The following is a 27177-nucleotide window of genomic DNA, read 5'->3' on the forward strand; positions in this document are numbered from 1 at the left end:
CACCGGATCTCCTTTTGGGGATGAAAGTGTTCCAGTAGAGAGAGGTCAAATGCCACCAAATTGTAAATTTTAAAATGGTTAATGGCTACTTTTCTGTTATATGAATTTTTCCTCAGTTGAAAAAATTAAAAACACAAAGAAGAAACAAAACCCCACGCTGAGAAACCATGTCTCCATCTCAGCTTGGCATACGCCTCCCTGCGGCGAGTGAGGGCACTGTGTGGGCAAGGCTGGGGGAGCCGGCCCTCATCCTGCCCGTGGGGCTGCCAAGTGGGCAGGCCCTAGGGAGTAGAGTTGGCCAATATCTGCTATGCCGACTTTGTAGCTGAAGAGAGAATGAGGAGGGTTCTCTATGCACCCATGTGGAAAGATGCCAACTATTGGGATGTATCACTAATGGACACTACGGTGTCGAACAGCATGCAAGCGCAATACCTTTCGTGTGAGAAAGGTGAGGGCCAGGAGGGGCAGCCATAGGAGCTTGTCTTTGTCTAGAGAAAGAGGACAGGTAAGCAGGCAGTGAAGAAAAGCACATCTCTGTTGGGGACATTGCAGGAACTGGCTTCCACGCTGACATGGGAACCACCTGAATACATGGTTTCTGCTGGACAGTGAAGGTGAGGGAAAAGGGTAGCATCCAGCCCTGCCCCTCATCTTGGAGCTTCCTCCTTCCCTTTGTTCCAGCCCAGCTCACCTTTTTTTTTTTTTTTTTTTGAGACGGAGTTTCACTCTTGTCATCCAGGCTAGAATGTGGTAGCGTGATCTCGGCTCACTGCAACATCCACCTCCTGGGTTCAAGCGATTCTCCTGCTTCAGCCTCCCGAGTAGCTAACAGGCACCTGCCACCACACCCAGCTAATTTTTGTATCTTTAGTAGAGATGGGGTTTCACCATGTTGGTCAGGCTGGTCTCAAACTCCTGACCTCAAGTGATCCACCCGCCTCAGCCTCCCAAAGTGCTGGGATTACAGGCGTAAGCCACCGTGCCCAGCCTCCAGCTCACCTTTGACCCAGACTTGGTGTTCCCTCTGCCTGGAACGCTCCCTCCCGCATCAGAATGGCTGACTTCTTGTCATTTGGATGTCAGCTTAAATGTCCCCATGCTAGAAAGGCCAGTTCATCTTGTTCCTACATTTTGTTTTGGTTGTTTCCCTCTCTGTTGTCTACACATACAGCCCCCAGGAACGAGGACCGGGTGAGCAAAGTAGGTGACCACCCCTGACACACACTGATCCTTGGTGACCTTATCCAGTTCCAGAGCATCAAATAGCCTCCTCAGCCAAACACAGTGGCTCACACCTGCAATCCCAGCAATTTGGGAGGCTGAGGTGGCAGGATCACTTGAGCCCCGCAGTTCGAGACCAGCCTGGGCGACAGAGCTCTTCAGACCCCATATCTACAAAAAATTTTTTTTTAATTCTGTTCCAATTTTCATGTACATAAAAATAGCTGGGTGTGGTGGTGCACACCTGTAGTCCCAGCTACTCAGGAGGCTGAGGCGGGACGATCACTCGAGCCCAGGAGGTGGGGGCTGCAGTGAGCTGAGATCTCGCCACTGCACTCCAGCCTGGGAGACAGAGCAAGACCCTGTCCCCCCAAAAAAAAAGGAAAGAAAGAAAAAGTACATTCCTCTACCCTCATCTCTATTCCTAGTGATGCCAGATGGCCACTTCCCGGCCATGCTGAATGAGACACTGGGCCTCTGCACTGTCGGGCGCCATCAGATCTCCACGTTTGCCAGGAAGCGGAGGCCAGACCCAGGACTGAGGTGCTCCTGACCAGTGAGGGGCTATCCCCGGTCCTTTCTTCTTGGCTTCAGGCCAGGGGAGGAAACAGGGAGCTGTTAGCTGGCCTTTCTCAGCCTCCTGGAGCCAGGCCTGCCTGCCTCAGTGTAGCCAAGTGGAACCTGGGGAACCCAGCTGCTGAGATGGTAGGGGTCCTGGACCCATCCCCGATCTGGATCCTGCCCCAAGGGCTGTCTGAGCAGGGCTAGCTAGGGCAGGGCAGGTAAGTATTGAGCGCAGGGCACCACAGCAGACTGACTGTGCTGGGACGGCCCAGAGCAAGGAAGGCAGGGGTGGCCACAGGACGGCCATGTCCGCTACAGGAAACTCAAGAGGAGCCCAAGGGCCTGGGAAAGAGGCCTGGGGAGGAACCCCCTTCCCACCCACCAGAGCCACCACCGCCCAAGGACAGGTGCCCATGGTCAAGAAGCAGTGCCACAAAGACACCTCAGGAATGGTGGGGCTGCCCCGGTGACAGATTCCCCAGGCACGCATGACACGTCCAGAACAGGCCAATCCATGGAGACAGAAAGCAGATGAGAGCCTGGCGGGGGGATGTGAAGCGGGGAGCCTGCTCATGGCCACAGGGCCTTTTGGAGGGATGAAAATGTCCTGGAAGCAGACCAAGGTGATGATTACACAACATGGCAAATGTGTTAAATGCCACCGAATTGTACAGTTTTAAATGGTCAAAACGACAAATGAATTTGGTCCAAACACAAATGGTTTCTCACACTGCAGGCGCTCCAGCTCTGACATGTGCACTTCTTTATTGGAAAAAAATAAAGCAGTCACTGACGTGCCGGGGGCAGGACACGAGCAGCTGCCATCCTCCTCCCAGCGTGCCTGGCATGGTCGCAGGGGAGCAGGTGCCTGGAGTCCCGGGGACACCACGGGGCACGCTGAGGGAGCTGAGGAGCCAAGGCTGTGCAGCTTCCCAGACGCTCAGCGGATCTGGTGTGAAGACAAGGTGGGTGGAGGAGACAAGGAAGGCGAGGGGTTAGCAGGGACTGGCCACCATCCCCACCGGGGAGGGGTCCCTGCCAGCCCCTCCTCACCGTGTACTTGTCCCACTTCTTTTCAGGGTCGTAGGGTTCCCAGCGGCTGGCAGGGAAGATGTGCTTGTTCTTCTCATACCAGCTCCTCAGCACCACCTTGCCTGCATGTGACTAAGGGAGGAAGAGGGCAAAGGGCCGCCTGCCAACCTCCCCTTCCCTTAGTTTCTCCTCCACAGCCCAGGGACACCCGTTCCCCCTAACACGGCCCCCAATGCTGTACCTCATCCTTCTCCACAGTGGCGTCACTGAGCAACCGCACATCGTCATGAACATCAAAGTTGAAGAGTGGCCCTGCAGGAGAGAAGCAGACAGCCCAATGTCCCGCTGCTGCCCCGGTGACAATATCGGGGGCAAGGTGCTATGGGGGTGGCTGGGCCGGGGGCACTCACCACTCTTCCCCCGTGCCTTGGTGACGATGAAGTCGTAGAAGCTGTGATGCTGGGAGCCAAGGGCAGGAAAGTGGCGCCTTGATGGCCCATCTCGGCCCCTTCCCCCACCCCCCGCCTGCACACACCACCCCCACCAGCCTGAGCCAAAGCCCAGGGCGCAGCACCCACTGCGGGTCCTAGGACTGAAGGGACTCACATGCGGGATGATCAAGTCCTCCTTGATGTACATGAGCTGCTCCACCCCTGCGGACCTGAGGGAGGAAGGCAGGAGGGTGTGGGCAAGAGGACAGCACCCCTGCCCATGGAGGGAGGAGGCAGCCAGCCCAGGAGAGCCTGTGCTGGGGCTGGGAGACAGCAGCCAGTGGGCTCTGAGGGAAGCTCCATGGTTTAGTGAGCCCAGGACTGGCACCCAGCACCCTCCCCCTTTGGGCTAAGGAACCAAGGCAGTGCGCTCCCAGCGAAGCTCTCTCTGGTGGGAGGGAAGGGAAGAGGAGCCTGACCCCGTCTTTTGGGAGGATAGTGCCCAGCACGCTGCCTCCTTGCCCAGGCAGCGCCCACATCACACTGGGTGTCTGGCACCCGGGCTGGAGCCACAGGTGCCACACACACCACCATGCACACAGGCACACCTCGCACCTCAGCTCACTGAAGTCTTTCCGAAGAATCTCGAGCGCCTTCTGCAGGAACTGCTGCATGGTGTTGCCCTTTCTCATCTGCATCCGGGAATCCAGGAGTTGGGAAGGGAAGGCAAAAGCCTGCAGAAGGGCTCTCAAGAAGGCAGAGGCCCAGAGGGCCCTGCCAGAGACTGCAGAGCCTCAGCCAGGCCTGGGCCTCACTCCCTAGAGGGCCAGGCCCCGGAGCCTGTTATCCTCAGGATCCCTGGGGCTTCCCAAGTCAGGAAGGTCAGTTCCTTCCCACGGAACCTAAGGGAGGCTGGGCCCATGGTGAGCAGGAAGTAGGCTGCACGCTGCCTACCTTGACTGTCCGCCGGTGCCCAGAGCCATCCCAGTAGCTGAAGGTGATCTCGATCTCCTCGCCTACAAGGCAGAGCTGCCTCTGGGTCTCCAGACTCAGGCACCCCCGCCCCACCAAGAGCAGCCTTGAGGCTCAGCGCACCACCCAAGAGACTGTGGACAGGAAAGCTGGCTTGGGCCCAGGCCCCTCACGTCCGACTCCGCAAGGACTCACTCTTGATCTTCTCCTGCTTGGCTTCCCACTCCTGGCGCAACTCTTCCCGAAGCCGATTCTCCTCCTCCTGGGAGAGGGAGCAGGCAGACGGGTGAGGCCCAGGGCTGCTCAGGGTGCACGCAGAGCCTGGCTCCCTGAGCAAGGGTATTCACCAGGGCTGGAGTCGAGGCCGGGGTCAGGGCCAGGCAACCTTTACCTCACGGTCTCGATCAGGCAAGAAGCTTGTGTCCACGTCTGGGTTCTTCCCCAGTTTCCTCTTCTTCGTGGTGATCTCTGGAACAAAACGAAGCCAAATACCATAGCATTATTATGAAAATGATTTTGCTAGGCCGACGCCTTGGGTCACCCAAGCATACTTTGAGAACAGCTGATCTAGAAGACAAGCCTAGGGCGGGCACAGAGGCTCACGCTTGTCAACCCAACACTCAGGGAGGATGAGGCAGAAGGATCGCTTGAGCCCAGGAGGTGGAGACCAGCATGGGCAACATAGCAAGACCTCGTCTCTACTAAAACTCAAAACAATCAGCCCGGTGTGGTGGCGCAGCTGCAGTCCCAGCTACTCGGGACGTTGAGGTGGGAGGATCGCTTGAGCCTGGGAGGTTGGGGCTGCAGTGAGCTGTGATCAAACCACTGCACTCTAGCCTGGGCAACAGAGTGAGACCTCATCTCAAAAACAAAAAACAAAACAAAACAAAAAACAAAGACAAGTCTAAACTCTTTAGCCTGATGCTCAAGGGCAGAGATTCTGGAGCCTGGTTGCAGATTAGAATCATGTGGAGAGCTTTACAAAAATGGATGTCAGGGTCTTGTGGCTGGGCCCCCTAAACAGAGCCTGTGGGGGGACGGAAAAGCCCACCAAGCAGTGTTTTGTAAAAGCCCCAGTGATACACAGTGACGGTGACCTTTCCCCCAGGCCTGCACTGTCCACGCCAGTAGCTCCCAAGTTCGAGACCAGCTTGGGCAACATGGTGAGGTTCCATCTCTACAAAAAATACAAAAATACAAAGCGCCTGTAGTCCCAGCTACTCAAGTGGCTGAGGTGGGAGGGTCCCTTGAGTCCAGGAGGTCAAGGCTGAAGTAAGCTGTGATCACGCCTCTGCACTCCAGCCTGGGCCACAGGGAGACACTGTCTCAAAAACAACAGGCCAGGCGCAGTGGCTCAAGCCTGTAATCCCAGCACTTTGGGAGGCCGAGACAGGTGGATCACGAGGTCAGGAGATTGAGACCATCCTGGCTAACATGGTGAAACCCCGTCTCTACTAAAAAATACAAAAAACTAGCCGGGCGAGGTGGCGGGCGCCTGTAGTCCCAGCTACTCGGGAGGCTGAGGCAGGAGAATGGCATGAACCCGGGAGGCGGAGCTTGCAGTGAGCTGAGATCCGGCCACTGCACTCCATCCTGGGCGACAGAGTGAGACTCCGTCTCAAACAAAACAAAACAAAACAAAACAACAACAATCAAAACAAAAACACAAACACAAACCAGTAGCTCCCGCTGCACACAGCACCTGAGCACTACAGCTAGTGCACGTGCCACAATGGTGACATTTTGGATACACTGGGTGAAATACAACGTAATACTAAAATCCTGCTTGTTTCTTTTTCTGTTTTACTGTGGCTGATGGAACATAGAACCCAAATGGCAGGTGGCTGGCAGGTTCTTCTTCCCCACAATCCCGCACTTCCCTCAAAGCCATGGCACCCAGACTGTTACCACAGCCACACAGCGCCATCCAGCCTCACTTCTCTCCCTCCGCCATTCCCTGGGGAACTGCCACCACACCCTCCAGGGGCTCGTGACACAACTTGCTCCCAATCTTCAAACGTGCCCACTCTTTCCCGCTGGACTTCTGGCATATACTTTCTCATCACCCCTCCTGTCTCTCTGGCTAATGCAATTCCCCTCATCCTTAGGGCCTAACTCAACCCTCCCCTCCTTCCCTGACCCCTGGGTTAGCCCCGTGGGCCCTGAGCAGAGCAGTAACCCTGAGTAGTGTCTTCAGTGCATGGTGACCCGTGACTTCCACCAGGAGAGGGACAGCACCCTATGTGCCCTGGCCAGGTACAGCACAGGTATGTGGCACACATGGCAGCTAGGCTGGCTTTACCCTCACTCTTCAGCCGTCCTGAGCTTTCCCTGACAGCCCCTTGTTTTCACAGCTGAGACCTGCAGTGTCTGACTAGTAGCCACGGAATTTCTGTGACTGTATACATTTATGCTAACACAAATCAAATAGAATTAACCATCTAGTGCCCCAGTCATACAAGTCACCTGCAGCAAGTGGCTACCATATTGGGCGGCACAGATTAACATTTCCATCATCACAGAAAATGTGCCCAGCCAGCCTGGTCTAGACCAGCTTCTCCCCTCCCTGGTCTACTGTGCATGGTGCCTCCAGAGGGCAGCTTTTGGAGCCATCGTGACGGGGCATCAGCTTTGCTGACAGCCTCTCACACTGGGGACCCCTCCCCAGGGGCCACGGGCGGGGCTCTGACTCAAGCCAGCCCTCACCTTCCCTTTCCATCTCCTCCTCATACATAGCCGCCTCCTCTTCTTCCTCGCCTCCCTCTTCTTCCTCCTCCAGGGTGAAGGACAGGCTGGAGATCTTCCGCTTGGCTTCCTTCTTACGCTCCTTCTCTCGAAGCTTCTCCAGCTTCCTACCGAGGTGCAGGTGGCCCCATCACACACCATGTACTTCCCCAACCCTGACCCAGCCCCTTCCTTGACCCAGAACCACCTGTGTGCCCTATGTGGGTCCTGCCCAGCCTAGGCTGGGTCCCCAGTGCCCCAGAGGGGTCCTGCTGTCCTGGATCACTTCAAGCTCATGGGTGAGGGCTCTGTTACAAACAGCAAGCACAGAGGGCCACACGGGCTGCAGGACAGAGAGGAATGGGGAGAACGCAGGCTGCTCAGGCACCAGATGCAGGGAAAGGACCCACTGCATTCAGAGGGTCAGAAAGAAGCCAAGCCGCCATGGTGAGAAGACGTGAGCGTGGACCCAAGGAGACAGGAGAGAGAAATGCAAATCGCAAGCTAGATGCTACCCCTGTCCCAAGGCAGGAGACAGGGTCTCCCCCCAGGGTGCAAAAAGAGCCTGACCGGCCCTGGGACCCCGTGAGCACTAGCTCCATGTTGAGGGCTGCGGCGAGAGGACCCACATCTGCAGCTCCTTGGACTGCTCCTTCTTGGCCAGCTGCTTCTCCCGCTCCTTCACCAGAGCCTCCTGCTTGGCCTTCATGTCATTCAGGGTCACAAGACCTTTGAAGCAAGGAGGCACAAGGAGCAAGGTAGTCACGGGGCCAGTGGAAGAGTGGCCCAGGGCCCAGGTGAGGGGCACCCGCACCCTGCTCACCCACAGTGCTGGACTTGAGCTCTGCCTCTACCGCGTCGTAGTGCGCAGAGAACTTCTTGTCAATGTTGGATTTCATGATGTTCTCCTGCGGGGAGGGACAGCCACCATGAGAGCCACCCCTCACTGTGGAAAAGGCAGGCTGGTCATCAGGGACCTGGGTTACAGTCCAAATCTGCCCCTGTGCCCTTGTCGATGGAAGGTTCCATGAGGCTGGGCGGGGCTCTTCAAGTGCTAAGAGTGCCAAATGGGGCCGTTTCCATCCCTGAGCTGCTCTGGCTCTTCAGGTCTCCTGCTGGGGATCACAGGTCCCTCAGTAGCCTGAAGTCACCAACCCTACTGACCTTTGGCCTTTTTCATCTCCAGCCTTTAAGCTGAAGCTTAAGACCCAAGCCAAGGGGTATCAGGAGAAGGCAAACAAGAACAGAGTGGCTGAGGGGCCTGGTCCCTCCCTGAGTGATTTTCCTCCCTCTAGGCCCCCGAATGTCATCAACAGCTTCCCAGGAGGCCTCTCTTTGGCCCCAGCCCCATCCCACTTGGTACCATGTCAAGCCGTCGCTGACCAGTGGCCTCCCAAGGTGGCTGGCAGACAAATACACCTTCTGCTTGCTGGGCACCCCGGCTCACACAGTGTGGCCAGGGAATAAGGACTTGGTATTTCAAGGTTCCTCTGGCCAGGTTTCCCCAGTTACCCAAGCAGGAGCCTGCTCTTTCCTGGAGCCCTGAGTCCTGATGAGTGAGTCTCCCTAAAAGGATCAAGCTCTTCCACGCTCCTTCCCTGACCACCACCATCATGGGCCACTCACGGGAAGCAGGGGATGAACCGCTGGCGCCCGGGAGGTTCATGCCTGCCTCACAGATGCAAGGGGTTCTGGAAGGAGCCTCCTGGCCAGTGGACTGCCCAGGTCTGACTCAGGCCTCCCCGCGCCTCTCCAGGGGGAGAGGAACCGCCCTGCCCGGTGTCCATAGGACCAGGGCAGAGGCCTGGCTCTGAGGGCCGGGGGGCCAGAGCCAGGGCGCTAGGTGCCCAGGCGAGGCGACGAGAGGCCTGTCCCCGCCGTGCCTCCCAACAGAAACACTGGCTCGGCTCCCTCCTGCCGGAGGTCGGTCACCAGTTAGTGGCCTCAGCCTCGGAGAACGCCCGGCTCAGGGCCCATTTTACTGATGAGACTCGCCGGCTTGCTTCTGTGCTCTGCTGGAAGTCAGCGAGCCAGGGGCCCGCCCCGGCGCGCCGCCCGCGCTCCGAAGCCATCGCCCCAGGGCTTCCAGGGCCGGAGCGTGGCGCGAGGCAGCCGGGGGACCTGGGCAGCGCGCATGCTCCGAGGCTCCCGGCTCGCACCTCCGCGATGCGCTGCTTCATCTGCTCCATCTGCTCGCGCTGCTTCTCCCGCTTCTTCATCAGGTGCATGGCGCGGCCGGCCTCGCTCGCGGCGCCCTTGTATTGAGCCATGGTAGCGGCGGCGGCGGCGACAGCGACAGCGGCCCAGCCAGGTCTCAGCGGCAGCAGCGGCGGCAGTGGCAGCAGAACAGTCAGCTGACGCCCGCGCCGTGACGTCAGCCACCAGGAGACGCACCGATACCCCGCCCCTCCGCGCGCCAGCTGGCCCGGAGCGGAACCGCCGCCCGCCCCGCCCCACCCTGCCCCACCCCGCCGGAGACCGCCCCTTACCCTGCATGGACTCCCATCCCAGCCCCCACCGCCGGCTCCTGTGGACCCCGGAGGCTGAATCCCCCAGCCCCTCGCGCTGCCTCGACGTTAGCCCGAGCCAAGGCTGGGCCCCTGGTCCCTCTAATTCCTCCTGTTGACCCCAAGGCTGGTCCCCTTGCTGCCTCCCTGCCTGAGGCCAGGCCCTGGTCCCCCGCATTAAGCCGAAAACTGGCACCCCTGTCCCCCTGCTTCACCCCATCTAAGGCTGGCCCCAGGTCCCCTCTGCCTCTCAAGCCAGAGGCCAAGACCCCCGCTCCTTCTGCTTTCTCCACGTTGACACCCGCCCCCCACCTCACTCCCCCTGCATTGAGCACTGAGGGCTGCAGTCCTGGTGCCAGCATTAACTCACTGGGTAGCCTTAAGCTTTAAGTCAGTTTGGCCCCAGCGTGCTCTGGGTGAGGAATTCCCTGACGAATGCCACCTTTTGCAGTCCAGAGCAAAGCTAAGCCAGAGCCCCAACCCAGGCAGCCAAAGCCCTGCCAGGTACCCAGCTTTTGGGAGATAACCATAAAGATCCAGAGGTTCAGGTTTCAACCGTTTTATTGGGAGGTTTTGTTTTCTGTGAAATACACTAGAGGGTGGGGAAGGGGACACATTCACTTTGCAAGATAAGGGTTTCCCACCACTAAAGGAAAGGTACGGGCAGGGCACACTGGGGTTTGGGTCCATTTTCCCACCTCCTTCTGCTTTGCTCACATTTTTCTCTCAGCAAGTACCACAGAACACAAACACAAAGACAAGAAACAAAACAGCAAATCAACCTCCAACGGGGCCACGCCCAAGCCTTCCCCACTGCCCCAGGCTGGGCAAGGGCTGGGAGGGGCTGGGGCAGCTCACTCTACAGCCCCCAGGCCACAAGGGAAGGCTGCAGGCTCAGAAAGGGTGGGTCGAAGTTAATAAATTAGAATAAATTAGGGGGGAGGAATGCAACTTTGTGCTGGGAGGGCCCCTTCTCTCCAACACGCCAAGAGTTGGTGGGGGGAGGTGGGGGCATCTCCAAAGGCCACTACAGTGGGGGTAAGAGCGGTGGGGGCAGAAGTCACCTTTTCCTCCCCGTCTTCCCGAACAGAGCAGAAGAATTAGGGGTGCGGGGAAGAGACACACACAAGGAGAGGAACCCTCTTTTCCTAGGATAAGGAAGGGCCAAGAAAGAGGATGCTATCCAACCCCCCATCTCCCAAACCATCACTAGGGTTAAGGATTTGGTCAGTGGATCAATGAGGTGGGTGATGGAAACGTGGTGGGGGAAGCAGAGGATGCTGGAGCCCTCTAGGAGAACAGACACAGGCTGGGGCAGCAGGGGCTGGGGGCGGCCACAATCACTGCTCAGCTTCTCCAAAGACGTCGTTCTGTTTACGCTTCATGTTCTCAAAGTCAAAGGCCATGCCAGCCATGCGTTTGTAGATGTCTTTGATGTCGTTGCAGGTTGTCTCAAAGTGTGTGGTGGCATCGTAGGAGCAGGAACAGAATACCTGGAAACAGCCAAAGCCCAGCGCCCAGGGTGAGTCAGGCAGGTGCCCTGGGGGGAGAGCCAGGAGCCAGGGCTGGGACAAACTGCTTACCTGGCTCTCACAACCATCATCAATGGGCTCATACAAGTCACTGATAGCCACAAACCTGAGGGGCAGACAGAGGGGAGGGGACAGGCCTCACAATGGGCCATGCCCTTCCTGGTCCCTAAGCCCAGCTCCTGGGCTCCCTCCCTCTCCCCCTCAGGCTCAGCCCAGCCCCTCACTTCTGGTCAATGGGCTCCAACAGCTCCAGAGCCGGCTCCACCTCCTTTTCAGGGTCCGTGGTCTCCACAGTAGTGCTGGCGATGGCGATGTACTTGCCCTGAGCCGCCACGTTGTGTGCATAGGAGATCATGCACACGTAGATGTCTGGCCACAGGAAGAGCTCCGTCAACTCGGGCCAGAGGCGCTGGCCATACGCAGAGATGGGTTCCAGTGGCTGGACACAAGTCTGGCCCACCTGCCCCCTCCCCAGCCCCGCAAAGCAGGTAGCATCCAAGCCACCACCCTCCCAGAGGAGAAGAGTTCAGGCCACCCAAACCCTAGGGGTCCAAGTTGTGGTGACTACCATGTGGGTCAAATTTTTTCCAGAGAGGTAAGGCAGGGAGCTCCAACACTGATGGGGAGAGAAAGAGTAACCCCAAAGAGAACACCCTGGAGGAAGTTGTACCAGCACCCGGCCTACCTGACTTCCTGTTGACCTGGTTCTGGGGGATGATTATTTGGCAGGAGTTGGCATCGTTGGTGTTCTTGATGGGGTGGCTAAGGATACAGATGATGCGGATAACCTGGCCAGCCTTCCGCACACGGTCCGGGATGTAGCTGGGGTCACAGATCAGCTGCTTGCAGCGGGCCACCTGAGAAGGCACCAGAAGTCCTCGCCCGTCAGATCACTCCCTTAGGTAGTCTTGGGGCTGTGTTCACAGCAAAGGCAGGCAGCTCTGGCAGACAAGGCGCTCCTCGGAGCCATCACTACTGCCCCTCCTGAATGCATGGCCCTGCCCTGCAGCTCACAGAGGTAGGCCCTGACGCATAGGCTGGGTGCCCGCCCCCGCCTCCCAGATGCCCCGTGATCAAGAACACTTTCTGCACTACAGACATGGCGTGTGGCCTCTGAAATAGCCCTCTCACCCACATTCATGGCTCTGAAGACTTCTGGACACCCAGTTCCCAGCTCCAAGGCCCTCGGGGCTGTGCAGCAGGAGACCCAGCAGCACAGTGAGGAGAAGGTGACCAAGCCCTGCCTCAACCATGGTGACTGCACTGCACCAGAAAGGCTCACCTCTCCCTCAGACTTCACGCCCACCACCTTGCCGTTCTCCATGATGATGTCATCCACAGGTTTGTTCAGCATATACGTCCCCCCATAGATGGCACTCAATCTGTGGTGAGAACAGCCCTGGTGAAGGCCCCTCCCAGGAGAAACAGGGACCAATTCCACTGTCACCCTTCCTCCACCAAGGTGCAAAAAAGGCTGCCCCAGGCAGGCAGCAGGCAAGAGACACCAGTATTCATCCCCCCAGCTCTGTCACTGCCGTGAACTCTGGCCCCATCTCAGCGGGCTCTTTCCTCTCTAGAGCTTCTTCTGCCCAGAATACACTGCCAAGGACCAGCAGAAGGGGGCATGAGGGAGCAGTGCTCCGCACCAAGACAGCCTGAAGGACCAGGATGGACTCTCAAGATAGGTCACCTCCCAGCGAAGCCCTGACTCAAGGTTCTGGGGCCCTGGGCCCAGTCCTGGTGCTGCCAGGAACTGAGCAAGTCACATTTGTGGAAACTTGGTTCTTCAAGTGTGGAGACTTCTGTACTTCAGTGCACTGGGGTTGTGCCCTCATCACCCAAGGATGGAGTGAAGTAAATGAAGATCATGAATTGGAAAGGAGGAAATGCTACCAGGGAAATGCTCAAGGGGGCCATCTCCACTCCTGGTCCTAGTCCTACTCAGCCATGCCAACTGAAAAAACCCACGTTCTCACCTTGCAAAACCCTGGGGCAGCTCGCCCAGGCCGTAGAGCGGGTATAAATATGGGCTCTTGCCATACCGGGCCAGGGACTCACTGTACAACTTGATGCGGTTGATGGTCTCAAGACAGGGCTGGTCCAGGTAGCTGGGGGACAGGGGTTAGGGAAGATGCTCCAGTAGCGGCACCCCTGACTTACCCCCACCCAGGTACCAGGTACCAGACCAGTTTTCCCACCACCCTGAATGGCCTGGGGAAGATGAGGACCAAATGCAAGGGGGAAATGGAAAGGGTGATAGGTGAGCCTATGGCTGAGTACAAGGAACATGTGGGGCAGGGGGACAACAGGCAGGTGTGGGGAGGGCAGGAGGTGGGCCGGGTGAGGGGGCTGCCGCCACACCAGCTTCCCCTCACTCGTCAGTGCGGTAGAGTGCCAGGGCATGGCCAGTGAAATCGATGACATCCTGGCCCAGATCAAACTTCCGGTAGACATCACGCATGCTGGTAGTCTGGGGGTCAACGCCCTCAAAGGTCTTGGGGTCATTCTCATCGAAGTTTGCCACAAACACCAGGAACTTGCGGAAGCGCCGTTTCTCAAACATACCCATCAGATCTAAGGAAGGTGGCGGGAGGAGGTTCTGCACCAATGCAGCACAAAACTCTCCATCTCAGCAGGGCAGGCACCCCCACTCCCAGCCCAGCTGTCCTGTGACCTTAGGTTAACCTCTCCACCCTTTTTAGCCTCAGTTTCCCCACCAGGATGAAGAGGGGATTGGCCTGGATGGGCTCTAAGGGCTTTCCTGGCTTAGACACTTGGGGATGTCTTGAGGATCCAGTGGAGCCCCTGCCAAAGGCTCAAGTTTTCTTTGTTGTTGTTGTTTTTTAAGATGGAGTCTTGCTCTATCGCCCAGGCTGGAGTGCAGCAGTGTGATCTCGGCTCACCACAACCTCCACCTCCCGGGTTCAAACCATTCTCTTGCCTCAGCCTCCCGAGTAGCTGGGATTACAGGTGCCTGCCACCACACCCAGCTAATTTTTTGTATTTTGAGACGAGACGGGGTTTCACCATGTTGGCCAGGCTGGTCTTGAACTCCTAACCTCGTGATCCACCCGCCTAGGCCTCCCAAAGTGCTGGGATTACAGGCATGAGCCACCGCGCCTGGCCACGCTCAAGTCTTTCAAAAGGAGTCCCGTTCCCCTCCACGTCACATCCCTGCTGCGTGGGGACCTCCCTCTTGGCAGCCAGCCATGCGGCATGACATGGGGCAGAGGGAATACAGAGCGAAGGGCCTCTGGTCCTTCATGGGGGAATGTGACTTTGGACAAAGGGGTGCCTTACTCTGGACAGCCACCCATCCCAAAGACAGTTGGCTTCCCTGCCACCCCATGATTTCTCTGGCTCAGGGGGCCCACACTCACTGGAAGCCAAGGCCTCAGTCTCAGTGGACGGCACTTTGTAGATCTTGCCCCCCTTGTAGACAAAGCTGCCCTCCACCACCTTGAAGTCCAGGTAGCGAGTCACCTCTGTATACAGTAGCATCTTTACCAGCTGCCCTGTGGGGGTGCACAAGGGCAACATCAGCACAGCTCTCTCCAGAGGTTCTAGCTGGTCTGGCTGCGCCTCCTCTGGAGCCTGACTGTCCTTAGGTCTTCCCTATCACCCCCGACCTGCAATACCTCCTTCCTGTCCCTCACCGTTAGCCATGAGGAATTTGGGAATCAGGTCAACGTTCCAGTCTCGGCCTCGGCCCATGGACTCAGGGGGCCCCTCCAGCAACTGAAAACGCTTATACAGCTGTAAGCAGAAGGGAGAGAGAGACACCTCAGGGACCACCTCCTCCTGCTCCAGGCACCTGGAGAGCTACTTCCACCCTGTGCCGCTGTGTGGGAGGTTAACAGGGATGGGCCTGGGCCCAGGCAGCCTCACCTCCTCCAGGGGTGTGATGGAGGAGCTCTCGCCTCCGTAGTAGGGGTTCCGGTCCATGTGCAGCACCTTCTTCCCGTTCACAGACATGATGCCCGACAAGATGCATTCCTGGAGGAGGGCCACACAATCCGCTGCACTCCCACCTGCCTCTGCTCCCACCAGCAGCCCTGATTTGTTCCCCACCCAAACCTGCCTCAGTGGACAGCTCCTTCCACCCACCACCCCCACCGGCTAGTTGCCTCGCCTAAAATTGGGGTGATGGCTTCATCCGACCACACTCTCCATTGCAACCTTGCGGGGTAAAGGAGATCCGTCCCCCTCACAAGGCAGACAGTGAAATAATGGAGGCTTTGAGGTAGGCAGGACATCCAGCAGACACAGGATGGCCTTCCAGTACCAACACGCCGAGAGGCATCTACCTACGCAGAGCCGCACAAAAAGGCGGATAAAACACAATGTGGCACAGAGGGGACCCAGCTGGACTGCGAAGGACACTCCAAAGGGAAGCAAAGAAAGGCTTAGCACAGTCCTTGAAATTGTAGGCCCCACCCTGGACTGCTCTTTCTTCAAAGAGCAGGAGCCCCTGCCGCTGAGGAGGAGCATCTGGGTCTGGACTGAGGGAGAAGAGTCTCTGAGGGGAGTGGGCCAACGGGATTTTCGGGGAAAGGGGGAAGATAAACACCCTCACCAGTCACTGTCACTAGCCCAAGGACAAAGGCTGCAGATGCTACTCAGCCTGAGGTCTCCATGGGCAACCGAGGTGAGGTTGCGGGAATGTGCTTACTGCCCCCACTGCTGCTCCTTCTGGAACATTCCCTGGTTCCCCTGGCCCCAGAAGACGACGAGGGGGCGGGCTGAGAGCCCACCCTGGCGAGGCCCCCTAACCCCAGGTCCTTGTACTTCATCCTCACAGGGATTAGCGCAAGATGGGAAGGGACGCTGGGAGGCAACGCTAGGCGGGCGATGGGTGCGGGCGACGGGTGGATGCCGTGATGGGTGGGGGCGATGGGTGGGCGGGGTCGGGGGCAACGGGCCGAGTGGGGGTGCGTTTTCCGGTCCAGAGGGCAGGGGTAGGGAAGATGGGAGAGCGCCGGGGGTCGGACCCGGGTAGCCCAGGGGGCGGCCAAGAACGGGGCCCCTTCGAGGAGATGGGGTCATGGCAACGAACAGAGGCGACATCGCGGGGGGAGCAGCGGGGTGGGCACGGCGCCGGCTTTTCGGGGAGCCGAGCGCAGAAGATGGCAGTGACCGGAGGATGGGTCGGCGGCCGCATCATCGCGGGGAATGGCGAGGGCACGACGCAGGGCCAAGGGCGCCCGGGGCCGCACTTACGGTGAGGCCGGTCCCCAGCACGATTACATCGTATTCCTCGTCCATGGTCAGGCCTCAGTGGCAGCGCCCGCTCGGCTCCTCCTCCTCCTTCACCGCAGCAGTAGCCGCCGCCGCCGCCGCCGCCGCCGCCGCCGCCGCCGCCACCGCCACCGCACTGGACCAAAGATGGCGGCGCGTCGGCCGCCGCCCGACCCCTCCGCCGCGTCAAAGAGTCCCGCCTCTTCCCGCGCCCTGCCGCACCCGGCAGGGGACACCGCCTTCCCGGCTCGCCTCCCGGGAGGGCTGCCAGGGCCCGGGCCACAGCACCAGCGCGGCTCCGCGGGCGACGTTGCTCGCCGAGAGTCCAGAGAGGCTCGGGGCGGGGCGGGCGGGGCGGGCCGGCGGCCGGTGCTGCGGCCCGGGAAGGATCCATGCGCGGGAGCCCCGCGCGCGCCCCGCCCCACCCGCCCCGCCCCGCGCGCGCCCGCCCCGCCCCCCGGGAGTCTCGGCGCGGCCCCGCGACCGGACGCGCGCCGCTGCGGCAGCCGGGGGCGGCTTCCTCACGACGCGAAGGCTGCCATTGTGACTACGGCCTCCTGAGACGCCGAAGCGCACCGGGACTCGGCCCGACCACCCCTCCCTGCCCTAAGCGGTTAGGGCCCAGCTTACTAAAGCCCCTCCCGGTCTCCGGGGATGCCTCCTAGCCTCCCCCTCTCCAGGCTCCATCCTCCCGCATACCTCTGGCGAGCACGCGCCAAAAGCTCAGCGCAGAAATGAGCGACAAGAGGCCCAGCGCATGGCGATCTGCGTTTACTTTATTAGGAAGGAAACAACCGAGCATCCCCTGCTCCTGCCAGGCACTTCCGATGGGAACATGCCAGACAGCCGACGATCGCACCCAGCCCACCTGTGGAGGTGCCTTCCTTCTCAGGCCACAGAAATAAACCCCAGTGTACTGCTTATTGTTAGCACAACATCACCAGAAAACGATAACGACAGCCAAGCAGGACAGTTAAGTAGAACTTCCACACCCCAAACTCAGGGAGCCCTATAACCTTAAGGAGGGAGCATTTGCTACACAAAAACACTATCCACAGCCAGGGATGATGTAGACACAAGAATAAATAAGGAGAAAGGGGACCCTAGAATTCATGTCCCTTACGCCTCACAGCGACTAAGCCTGGGAAGCTGGTTGGTCTAGCATCTACGCAGAATATGTACACCTTGTTGGGAGAGATGGGGGCAGCCCAGGAAAGCTCCTCAGCAGGCTGAAGAAGGAGCAAGATGGGCTGAGGGGAGCTTGGGGTTCATGCTGTGGTAGGAAGAGGGAAGCTCTTCAGTCCAGTGTGCTGCAGGGTGGGAAAGCAACAACACGGACACTGTCCCACCCTCAACCCCCCACTGGCACAGGGTCAGACGATCTGGGTCAAAGAAATGGTGGGGCCCTTGTGGTCATCAAAGCGATCCATGGTCTTGAGGCTGAGGATCATGTGCAGGCCGTAGGTGAAGATGAAGAGCATGAACAGGGAGGTCAGCAGCCCCATCCAGATGCCGGGGGAGAAGAAGCTGGCACAGTCGCTGGCATAGGAGAACTGCTCCCCCATCACGTTGAAAGCCTGGATCTGGCAGACACACAGACACGGGTCAGAAAGGACCGTTGGGAGGCCCAGCAAGCACTGGGACAAGGGCAGCGCAGGGACAGGACTCCCAAGCCCAAGCCTCTCTTCGTTTCTCAAACACCAGCCTGGGCTCCCCCACCTGAAGCTGGGCCACCCCTGCGCCATACCTGGAAGTCCTGAAGCATCATCTGCCAGGGGGAGGGCTGCGTGCGGGCCACGAGGAGACTGCCCTTCTTGCTCAGGCTGCTGACATACTCGCAGTGGAAGGAGTAGATGCTGGGCCCTGTGACCTGGGAAGCATTGAAGTAGGCAACGGAACCATTGCTGTGGACTTCGAGGCGCTCCATGGTAAACCAGTGCCGGGCGGACACTGGGTAGAGGCGGTTGGCCAGAATGAACCTGGGGAAGGTGGCAGGGATGTCAGGTGAGCTGGGGAGGCTGGGGCCACACCAGCCTACCCACACCTCAACCACCCCAGGACTCACTTGAATGTCACTGTGGTACCAAAGAGTTGTTCATAGGTCAGTGAGAGCCTGCAGAGGCAGAGAAAGAGGTGCACCGTGAGGCTCTGGGAGGGCCTTTGGCATCTTAGAGGAACAAGTTCCTCAGCTCTGCTCTTACCTAAGCTGCCTTGGGTCCTTGCAGCCACCTGAAGAAGCAGTGACCCCACTTGACAGATAGGAAAACTGAGGATCCAGTCACATTGCAAGCCCAGAACAGAGCTGGAAGCCAGGACCCAGGTTCCCCTTGCCACCAGCATGGGAGTCCTTCCTCTGGTTCCCCTGAGCTCACTACCTCTCCTTTTACTCCCTCTTAGGGTCACTAAGGTGCCTGGGCTGGGCTTTGGGGGTGAGAGCAAACAGAAGGGCATGGTTGCCCCATAAATGCCTCAGGTAGCTGGCCTGGCATTTGCCCACACAAAGTCCCAGAAGTTTTGCTCAAGGGGGAGGTGTTAACAACCAAGGTCCCAACCAAAGACTCACAAGCATGGGGAGGCAGAAGTCTGAGCAACTCCTCTCCAACAGCACCCCCTGCCATGACACCTCCTACATCCTCACACTGCCCAGACCCCAACCAGACCATGGCCATCCCCACCCCAACACACAGACCTGACCCTGGCTCCCTGCCCCACCTGCGACTCACAGTGGTGGGAAGGTCACCTGTGGTGGCACAGTCCTCCCCAGCCTAGTGCCCTTGCCTGGCAAAGGAGTCATTCCAGAAGGAGCCAGTCAGGTTGAGCTCCTGCACCCCAAAGGTGAGGGGAGTCAGGTCCTCCCACTGGTCCTTGTATGCCACAGAGAAGTTTTGGGCCCAGAACAGGATCCGGGGAGTGGTGTCATTGTAACTCACAGGAGGATGGATCACAGGTAATATCGGCTGTTTTTGTAACAGCTGGCGACCTAGCCCTTCAGCCACCACCGCTACATCACGGGCCACCTGCAGAAACACCCAACCAGCCTTCTTTCAGCAGCCCTGGGAGACTGTCATACTCCAACCCAGCTGTCGTGCCCTCCCTCCTCTCCCGACAGGACACCCTGTCCACTATCTCAAAGTCCCCCCAGCCAGAGGAGGCCTTTCCTCCAGAAAGCTTTCCCTGATGGCCCCTAAACCCTGATGACGTTCCTAGTCCCTCAAACTTAGGGTCATTTAGACTTAGTGTCCAAGTCTGCCACCCACAAGCCTCAAAGGACGAGATGGAAAGCTGCCCCTGGAATGGGGAGGCAGCACTTGAGTGCTCATCCTAGTCCTCCCCCAGAGTCAGCCCAGGGACAAGCCACTCCAAATAGTCACACCACAGGGGTTCTGTGCCTGATGCTTCTGCTATGCTGGGCCTCCCGGACAGCCTGCCTGTGGCATACACCCCCCACCTCCAGACAGACTCACCACACTGCCTCTCCCTGCATGCCCCACAGCCCCTGCTGGAAGGGCACATACCCTGGAAGGGCGGACCGCTGTGAGGGCCGCTGTGTACGGGACATCTTCAGACTTGAGTGTGCTCAGGACCTGCCCGATGACCTCATCTGAGGGTCAACAAGGAGAGCAGAGACTCAGGTCACCAGGCACCCTGTGTAAAGAAATACTCCCCACCGTCTGCTTTAGAAACCTTCTAGACCATCTGAAAGTGGTGTTTTTACTTTCCACTGAGGATCCTTAGGAGCAGCTATTTCTCATCCCACCCCCATTCCTAGCCTCCCCCGGGGACAACTGTGGCTTTGGTCATCAACTTCCTAATGCCAAGCCCTACCTATGTGACACGAGAAAATACATATCAATACAGAAAACTCCGCATCCACCCATGAAAGGTTTGTGACTGCCTTTCCATGGGGAATGACTGTTCTTTATTGCAAATAGATAAGTCCCCAGAATTGTTTTTCCAAATGTCTGCAGTCTTATTAAACCCATAACTCTAGGATTCACGCTGCATGCACAGAAACTGGCTCCACAGCCTCCAGCACAGAGGGCTCCCCCTCTGCCAAGTGGGGTCTGGCTGGACAGGGTCCTGTGCTAGGTGGTCCCTGGCTGGTCCTGGGAGCCAGCATTTCCCTGCTCCACTGTCAGCTGCCCCGAGAAGCAGGAGGGCCACCCTGGGAGTGAGGAGGCTGAGGAACTGCAGGCCAACTGTCTGTGGTCCCCGCCCAAGGGCTAGGTGAGGATGTGCATCCTCCCTGATTCTACTCACCATTGCCTGTGAGGACTTCCCTGGGTGCCATCAGACCAGAGCTATGGAAGATAAACAGAGTGCCAGAGTCCTCAGGCGGCCTGGACCTGTGCTGCCTACTACCCTTCCCCCGCCCCAGCTTCTCCTCCCCACTAGCCCCACACACCAAGCCTGCACACTCTTACCTCAGTGCCCACTCCTGGAAGCCCATCTCACCCCGAGGCTTCTCAGTCACACTCAAGTCCTTGCCACCTGCTCTGTGACAAGGGCCTGGCTAGGTGAGAAGGCTCCCCACCCACAGGGCTCACATCTGCCTCATCTCTGGAGCTAGGCACCAACTCCTGAATCACAGAAAAGGCCCTCCTCTTCTGGCCACACACGGCACCTTCTAGAAGGGCTGTGAGGGGGTGGGGAGTACTGGCATATTTGGTCGAGCGGTGCCACCACATGCCATAGCCCAGGGTCTTGCTGCTCTCTGGACCCCGAGGCTGGTGGCTGGGCCATGTGGGCAGTACCTGGCCGTGTAGGGCAGGCGAATGAGCAGCAGGGCGGGAAGGCTGGCGTTGAGCTTCAGCTCCCGCAGGGTGGCCAAGTCCACATGCAAGGGGCTGGCCCTGAGCTTCTCCTGCAGGTAAGTGGTCAGAGTGCTGACTGCATACCAGTCAACGGCAGGAAGCACCAGGGAGGAGGGGGCCAGGTCCAGGGCATTCTGGTGACAGGGGAGAGGCAAAAGGTGAGTTAGCCAGGGGCCAGTGGGCCTGGGCCAGCTCCCCAAACCTCTCTGGCAGGTTTCCTCTGGCAAGCCATACCCACAAAGGCTCACCAAGAAAATGGCCCACACCCCAGCCCCTGACATCCAGGCCCCAGGCCTTTCTACCCCAAAGCCAGTATCTCTGCTAAGAGTATGAGGTGGTTTTGTTGTTGTTGTTGTTGTTGTTTGCGGGGGTGGGGGGTGGGGGGAGGGAGGAGGCAGCCCAGAGGAGACTCAGACCCAAGTCACCCTGATATGAGGTAAGAGTACAGTTCTTATGCTGGGAGAAGCACAGAATGTCCCCCATGGCCCCTGGCTGGGAGAGGACTCTTACCTCTAGATTAGAAAAGGCGCTGTCCTGCTTGTTTCCAAACACACCACCATATGCTGTGAAATCCTCAATGCTCAGCTAATAGGGAAACAGGGGAGACATCTGAGGAGGTTTGACAAGGAATGGGGGCCAAGGCAGGGGACAGCCACCTTCCCCGTGCATTCTCAGGGCCAGCAAAGTCTCACTGAGAGTCAGCTTCAGTATAGTGGAGCACGACTGTGTGTCTCTTCCCTCCAGCACTGTCAAGGCAGGGTGAGAAGACATGGAAGGCAGTCATGGGGGTGGGGAGATCTGCAGGCAGCTGGCTTGTGGTAACCTCAGGAGTAGGAGTCAGCTGCCTTACCCGCCCTACAGACAAGAGGAACTGGGGAGGGAACAGGGAAGCTGCGGGGAGGGGGTGGGGCAGCCAAGAGCATTTGCAGCAGGCCTCCCAGCCAGAGAAAATGGGAGTCGGCTATGTCCAGTCTGGACAGGACCGTCACCCCACTTGCTTTTGGTGGAAGGGGAGAGAGGTGAGATCTCAGAACATGCGGAGGAAGCACTGAAGTCTTTTGAGCTCTTAGGACCACAGTGGCCCTGACCCCATCCCTTTTCCTATACAACTTACAGATGTCCTTTGTCCTTTCGCTCCTACCCCCTACTCCAATCTCCAGCTTCCTCTGGCCTTTCCCAGTTAGGCCCTGAGGAGATTTTAATCAGCTTCCCTAACCTGTTTGGTATATACACTCGCCCAGTCTCCCCTCCCTTGTGGGCAGGACCTTGCTGCTGTTTCCCAGTCGGAAAGCCCAGGAGTTGCTGGTGGGTCCTGTGGGCTTTCTTTAATTGAGAAATCACACCACTCCCTGCTCCACATTACCCAAGGCTTTCTTACACATTTAGAACTGCACCTGACCTTCCCCCTCATGGCCTACAAGGTCCTACTTCATTGCCTGGCCACCTGAGAACCATCTCCTACATCTCCTACCCCTTTCTCTCACTCACTGTGCTCCAGTCACACCAGGTCTTCCTTGAGCTTGCCAAGAGCACACCTCGCCCAGGGCCCTTGCATTTGCTGTTCCAGGAATGTCCTTCCCCCAACGGCTCCCTCCCTCCATTAAGATCTCTGCTCAGATATCACCTCCTCACCTTCTCAGTGAGGCCCGGTCTGACCACCCTTATCTAAAACAGCATCCCAGTCACTCTGTCCCCCTAGCCTGCTTCCTTGCCTAAAGACTATAACACTGACATCATATAATATACCAACTTAGTATTTACTGGTCACCCTCATGAGAATGTCAGCTTCCTGAGGGTGGGGGATTGGGTTCTTCTGCTCACTGCCATATCCCCAACACTTCATAATACCTGGCACATAGTAGGCTTTCCATATTGGACAAATGAATGAATGGGTGAATGCCAAAAGACTGGGGGATCCTGGCTAGATGTTTTATGTGGATTGTAAGAATTCCCCCTCACAGGCCGGGCGCGGTGGCTCACGCCTGTAATCCCAGCAGTTTGGGAGGCTGAAGCAGGTTGATCATGAGGTCAGGAGTTCAAGACCAGCCTGGCCAACATGGTGAAACCCTGTCTCTACTCAAAATACAAAAAAAATACAAAAATTAGCTGGGCGCAGTGGCGGGTGCCCTGTAATCCTAGCTACTCAGGAGGCTGAGGCAGAGAATTGCTTGAACCCAGGAGGTGGAGGTTGCATTGAGCTTACATTGCACCACTGCATTCCAGCCTGGGCAACAGAGCGAGACTCTGTCTCAAAAAAAAAAAAAAAAGAAAAAAAAAAAAAAAAGATTTCCCCCTCACAGCCCTCTGATGTAGGTGGTATCTTCATTTTACAGATGTAGAAACTGTCATTGACAAAGATTATTTCATGCCTCCAATGGCTGGTTACATGGTGGAACTAGGACTCAGTTCCTATCTGACTATATTATTTACCACCTCCTGAAAAGACTTCAGGCCACCATCTGCCCACACAGCAACCAAGGGAGACTACAAGGGCAATGAGCCATACAGGCCACCAACAAGGGAGGGCCTAGCAGATGCTTGCTATCTTAGAATCATCTCATGGTCTGCACGCCTGCTTGGGGGCAAAGATCCTGGATGGGAGGGAAAACGGCATGCAGGTTATGAGCTCCAGTTGGGAGGGAGGATTGACAGACTCAGGCTGGAACCAAAGTGGTGTCTATCAACTGTAGTGAAACATTGTATCTCGACAAACCTTACTTTCCTTGGCAGTAAAACCGAGATAATGACATCAGTATAGCAAGTGCCTACAAAGCACTATACAGGTGATCATTTTCCAATTATCATTATTATGATCATCACAGCTAGAATTACAACTGTGCCACCCATTAGCTGTATGAGCTTGGGCAAGTCACTTAACCTCCAGCCTCAGTCTTCTCATTTATAAACGAACAGGGACAATAATCCCCACCCACCATATTGGAGTAAGTCAGATATCCAAAGTGCTTGGTAATCAGTAGGTACCTGGCCTCTGACCCGTCGCTTCCTCCAATCAAGTTGGTGCCATTTCCGAGGCTGTCGTCATGCCCACTGAAGCGTTTACTACAGGCCTTCCCATGAGACGACCCACACCTCCCTACAGTTGGGACAAGGTCACTGAAGCTTCCCTTGGGGAATGGGCGTCAGTGTCATGGGGGGAGGGGTTCCTGGCTGCCTCCCGATGACCGGGGGAGAGTGGGCTGGGGCAGGCGCACCTTGTCCTGCAGGAACAGCAGCACATTCCGGGGACCCAGCTCCAGGGCGGGATCTAAGTAGGCAGAGAGTTGCAAGTCGCTGGTGATGTGGCCTTCATGAGTGTCAGCAGGAGCCCACAAGTCCCTGGCAGGGGACAGAAGTGGTGCTTTCAGACGGGGGTGCATGTGGACTGGAGCTCTGTTGCCGGCAGATTCGCTGCGACCCCCGAGCAAAGAACAATCCACCTCTGGGCCTCACCACCCCTCGCCTAGGACAGCGCCGGAGTCAGAGTCGGGCGAGGGCGCCTCAGCCGCCACAGCGCATCCCACCCCGGCCCGCTCACCGGTCACTGGACCACAGCACCAGCGGGACCTGCTGCTCCGCCGCTGCCGCTGCCGCCGCCGCCGCCGCCGCCGCCGCCGCCGCCAACGACAAAAACACCGGCAGCCACGGCAACCGCCAGAGCGCCTGGGCGCACCGCGGCCTCATCCGCACTCGAGCCGTCGCCGTGGCCGCCATCATAGCCTCAGCCTCCACTGCTTCAGTGGCCTCGACAGCCGCGGATCAGGTGACCGTTGCCCCCGCCTGAGCCCCGCCTCGCACCTCCATTGGCCCAAGCGCGGGCCGGCCGGCAGGGCCGCAGGTAATTGGACCAAGTGCATGCCACTCGCGGCCGCTCCTTCTCACTGGTTGGCTGTACGTGTCTCCAGGCACACTCACACTCCGAGTGGGAAAGGGGATGGGGCCCAGCTAGACCTACTAGGACGAGACGACAGGGACAGGGAGGCTCCGCGGAACCCTGCGCGCACCCTACGCGTTCGCCCGTCCGTTTTTATTTATTTATTTTTTTGTTGTTGTTGTTGCTCTCTTCTTTTCTTTCTTTCTTTTTTCTTTTCTTTTTTTTTTTTTTTAAGAGCAGGGTCTCCCTATATTGCCCAGGCTGGTCTCGCCTACCCCCACCCCCCAGCTCAAGCGATCCTCCCACCTCAGCCTCCGGAAAAGTGGAACTACAGGCGCGCATCGCCTCACCCGGCCAATCCTTGTTTTAATCCTTTTCCTTAAAATTGCAAAAGTGGTGTCTTTTTCCTGTAGATGGACCCTCCCTGATACAGGTGAGAGGAGACTGTAATCCCTTAGAATGAGGGCAGAAGCGAGCCCAGGATAGCATCTGCGGGAACACCCAGCACTTACTTTGGGTGGGAGAAGGGTCCAGAAAAGAGATCGGACAAGGAGCAACCGAAGAGGAAAGGGGGAAACCCAGAGCGAAGCGTGGCTTCAAAGACACCCTAACGGGCCGGGCGCGGTGGCTCACGCCTGTAATCCCAGCACTTTGGAAGCCGGAGGCGGGCGAATCTTGATCAAGATCATCCTGGCCAACATGTTGAAACTCCGTCAATACTAAAAATACAAAAATTAGCTGGGCATCCTGGCGCACTCCTGTAGTCCCAGCTACACGGGAGGCTGAGGCAGGAGAATCACTTGAACCCGGGAGGCGGAGGTTGCAGTGAGCCAAGATCACACCACTGCACTCTAGCCTGGCAAGAGTCCATCTCAAAAAAAAAAAAAAAATTGTAGTCATGATTGTCACATGTGATTCAGACTAGGACGAGAATAGTGGCAGTTGAGCTGGAGAGAGGAAGTGGGTCTCTCTGAGTTGGGGACTGGGAGATGAGGTCACTTGGGGGCTCACTGAGTTTCGGGTGCTTAGGGAAACCCCCAAGTGGTCATTTCCAGGCCTGAACTAGCTGAGGAGAGAGGTTTTCGCTGGAGCTTCACTGTATCCCAGGAGAATCCAGCAAACTTAAAAAGGAAAACATGTCTATTATGTTTCTGTTACTTTTGTTACATAGTTTCAAGGCAAAGACTTCCTCTGGAATGTGGAATGCAATCTCGCCTCTACCAGGACTCTGTTGCTGAGCTGCTTCCATCCTTAGGGGAGAAACCCACCTGTGACTGCTTTTATTCTTCCCTCCATTGCCAGGGGTCCCTGGAGCGATGGCCCTTGAGGCTTCCTGAAGCACCTGCTATGGGCCAGGCACCCAGACTCTGCACCCGAAGTTGACAGTCTAGTCTAGAGGACATGCAGGACAGCAGGTCATGATACAGGGTCATGCGTGTTCCAAAGGTTGAGACATGGGACTGGGAGGGATGTAAGGAGAGGGGCACCCATGAAGCTGCTCCCACCAGGAGGTGATATCTAAACTGAACCAATCACCAAATGTTGATAGCACCAATGAGCACCATCTGTCTGGGGACTTCATCTTTAGGGTAAAAGCATTTCTTCATTTAAATCCTGGCTGGGCATGGTGGCTTATGCCTGTAATCCCAACACTTTGGGAGGCCGAGGCAGGCAGATAACCTGAGGTTAAGAGTTCAAGACCAGCCTGGCAAACGTGGCAAAACCCCATCTCTACTAAAAATACAAAAATTAGCTGGGCATAGTGGCGGGCGCCTGTAGTCCCAGCTACTCAGGAGGCTGAGACAGGACAATTGCTTGAACCTGGGAGGTGGAGGTTGCAGTGAACCGAGATCATGCCATTGCACTCCAGCCTGGGCAACAAGAGCAAAACTCCGTCTCAAAAAAAAAAAAAAGAAGAAGAAGAAAGAAAGAAAGAAATCCCTTCAGGCCCTCATCTCCCTGTGGCTTTTAAAATTGTTTTAATATACTATTGGACACATACCAAAATATGTGGAATATACATGTTACATATACATGTGTAAGGTATATTACACATGTTACCTCTACATGCAGTATAAAAATAAAAGGAACGGCCGGGCGCGGTGGCTCACGCCTGTAATCCCAGCACTTTGGGAGGCCGAGGCGGGCGGATCACAAGGTCAGGAGATCGAGACCATCCTGGCGAACACGGTGAAACCCTGTCTCTACTAAAAAATACAAAAAACTAGCCGGGCAAGGTGGCAGGCGCCTGTAGTCCCAGCTACTCGG

At 57.4% G+C, this 27177-nt stretch overlaps 3 protein-coding genes across 4 annotated transcripts; all 3 read right to left on the reverse strand.

The window, feature by feature from the left end:
• Positions 1 to 2506: 2506 nt before the first annotated feature.
• Positions 2507 to 9338, reverse strand: FAM50A (family with sequence similarity 50 member A). Of its 2 annotated transcripts, none has more exons than XM_008019581.3 (13): positions 9107 to 9338; positions 7771 to 7855; positions 7577 to 7676; positions 6930 to 7075; positions 4615 to 4691; positions 4419 to 4485; positions 4206 to 4267; positions 3867 to 3943; positions 3427 to 3481; positions 3231 to 3279; positions 3062 to 3132; positions 2842 to 2952; positions 2507 to 2737 (listed from the first exon to the last, which is right to left on the reverse strand). In XM_008019581.3, the coding sequence occupies exons 1-13, from the start codon at positions 9215 to 9217 to the stop codon at positions 2729 to 2731; spliced, it is 1020 nt and encodes a 339-aa protein (XP_008017772.1). In that variant the 5' UTR covers positions 9218 to 9338; the 3' UTR covers positions 2507 to 2728. The 2 variants fall into 2 exon arrangements, with proteins under 2 accessions (XP_008017772.1, XP_072869411.1); XM_073013310.1 differs by lacking the exon at positions 9107 to 9338 and adding an exon at positions 8574 to 8655.
• Positions 9339 to 9997: 659 nt separating this feature from the next.
• Positions 9998 to 16373, reverse strand: GDI1 (GDP dissociation inhibitor 1). Its single transcript, XM_008019579.3, has 11 exons — positions 16207 to 16373; positions 14875 to 14982; positions 14643 to 14742; positions 14367 to 14501; positions 13362 to 13560; positions 12963 to 13094; positions 12269 to 12368; positions 11672 to 11843; positions 11211 to 11355; positions 11038 to 11092; positions 9998 to 10947 (listed from the first exon to the last, which is right to left on the reverse strand). The coding sequence occupies exons 1-11, from the start codon at positions 16249 to 16251 to the stop codon at positions 10795 to 10797; spliced, it is 1344 nt and encodes a 447-aa protein (XP_008017770.1). The 5' UTR covers positions 16252 to 16373; the 3' UTR covers positions 9998 to 10794.
• A 609-nt stretch (positions 16374 to 16982) lies between these two features.
• On the reverse strand, positions 16983 to 24793 carry ATP6AP1 (ATPase H+ transporting accessory protein 1). The gene is made up of 10 exons (XM_008019580.2): positions 24574 to 24793; positions 24251 to 24374; positions 21549 to 21623; positions 20979 to 21172; positions 20485 to 20525; positions 19740 to 19825; positions 19003 to 19241; positions 18290 to 18337; positions 17972 to 18203; positions 16983 to 17807 (listed from the first exon to the last, which is right to left on the reverse strand). The coding sequence occupies exons 1-10, from the start codon at positions 24750 to 24752 to the stop codon at positions 17598 to 17600; spliced, it is 1428 nt and encodes a 475-aa protein (XP_008017771.1). The 5' UTR covers positions 24753 to 24793; the 3' UTR covers positions 16983 to 17597.
• Between the last annotated feature and the right edge of the window lie 2384 nt (positions 24794 to 27177).

Source organism: Chlorocebus sabaeus, chromosome X, assembly GCF_047675955.1.
Source record: "Chlorocebus sabaeus isolate Y175 chromosome X, mChlSab1.0.hap1, whole genome shotgun sequence".
Lineage (NCBI taxonomy): Eukaryota > Metazoa > Chordata > Mammalia > Primates > Cercopithecidae > Chlorocebus > Chlorocebus sabaeus.

Coding starts and splice junctions, on each gene's coding strand:
- FAM50A (XM_008019581.3), bottom strand. CDS start 9,217: ATGGCTCAATACAAGGGCGCCGCGAGCGAGGCCGGCCGCGCCATGCAC. Junction 7,856..9,106: donor TGAAGCAGCGCATCGCGGAG/GTGCGAGCCGGG, acceptor CCCTCCCCGCAG/GAGAACATCATGAAATCCAA. Junction 2,953..3,061: donor CCACTGTGGAGAAGGATGAG/GTACAGCATTGG, acceptor TTCCTCCCTTAG/TCACATGCAGGCAAGGTGGT.
- GDI1 (XM_008019579.3), bottom strand. CDS start 16,251: ATGGACGAGGAATACGATGTAATCGTGCTGGGGACCGGCCTCACC. Junction 12,369..12,962: donor CTGCCCCAGGGTTTTGCAAG/GTGAGAACGTGG, acceptor TTCTCACCACAG/ATTGAGTGCCATCTATGGGG. Junction 10,948..11,037: donor ATGATGGTTGTGAGAGCCAG/GTAAGCAGTTTG, acceptor GGCTGTTTCCAG/GTATTCTGTTCCTGCTCCTA.
- ATP6AP1 (XM_008019580.2), bottom strand. CDS start 24,752: ATGATGGCGGCCACGGCGACGGCTCGAGTGCGGATGAGGCCGCGGTGC. Junction 18,338..19,002: donor TGGAATGACTCCTTTGCCAG/GCAAGGGCACTA, acceptor CTGCCTCTGCAG/GCTCTCACTGACCTATGAAC. Junction 17,808..17,971: donor TGATGCTTCAGGACTTCCAG/GTATGGCGCAGG, acceptor TGTGTCTGCCAG/ATCCAGGCTTTCAACGTGAT.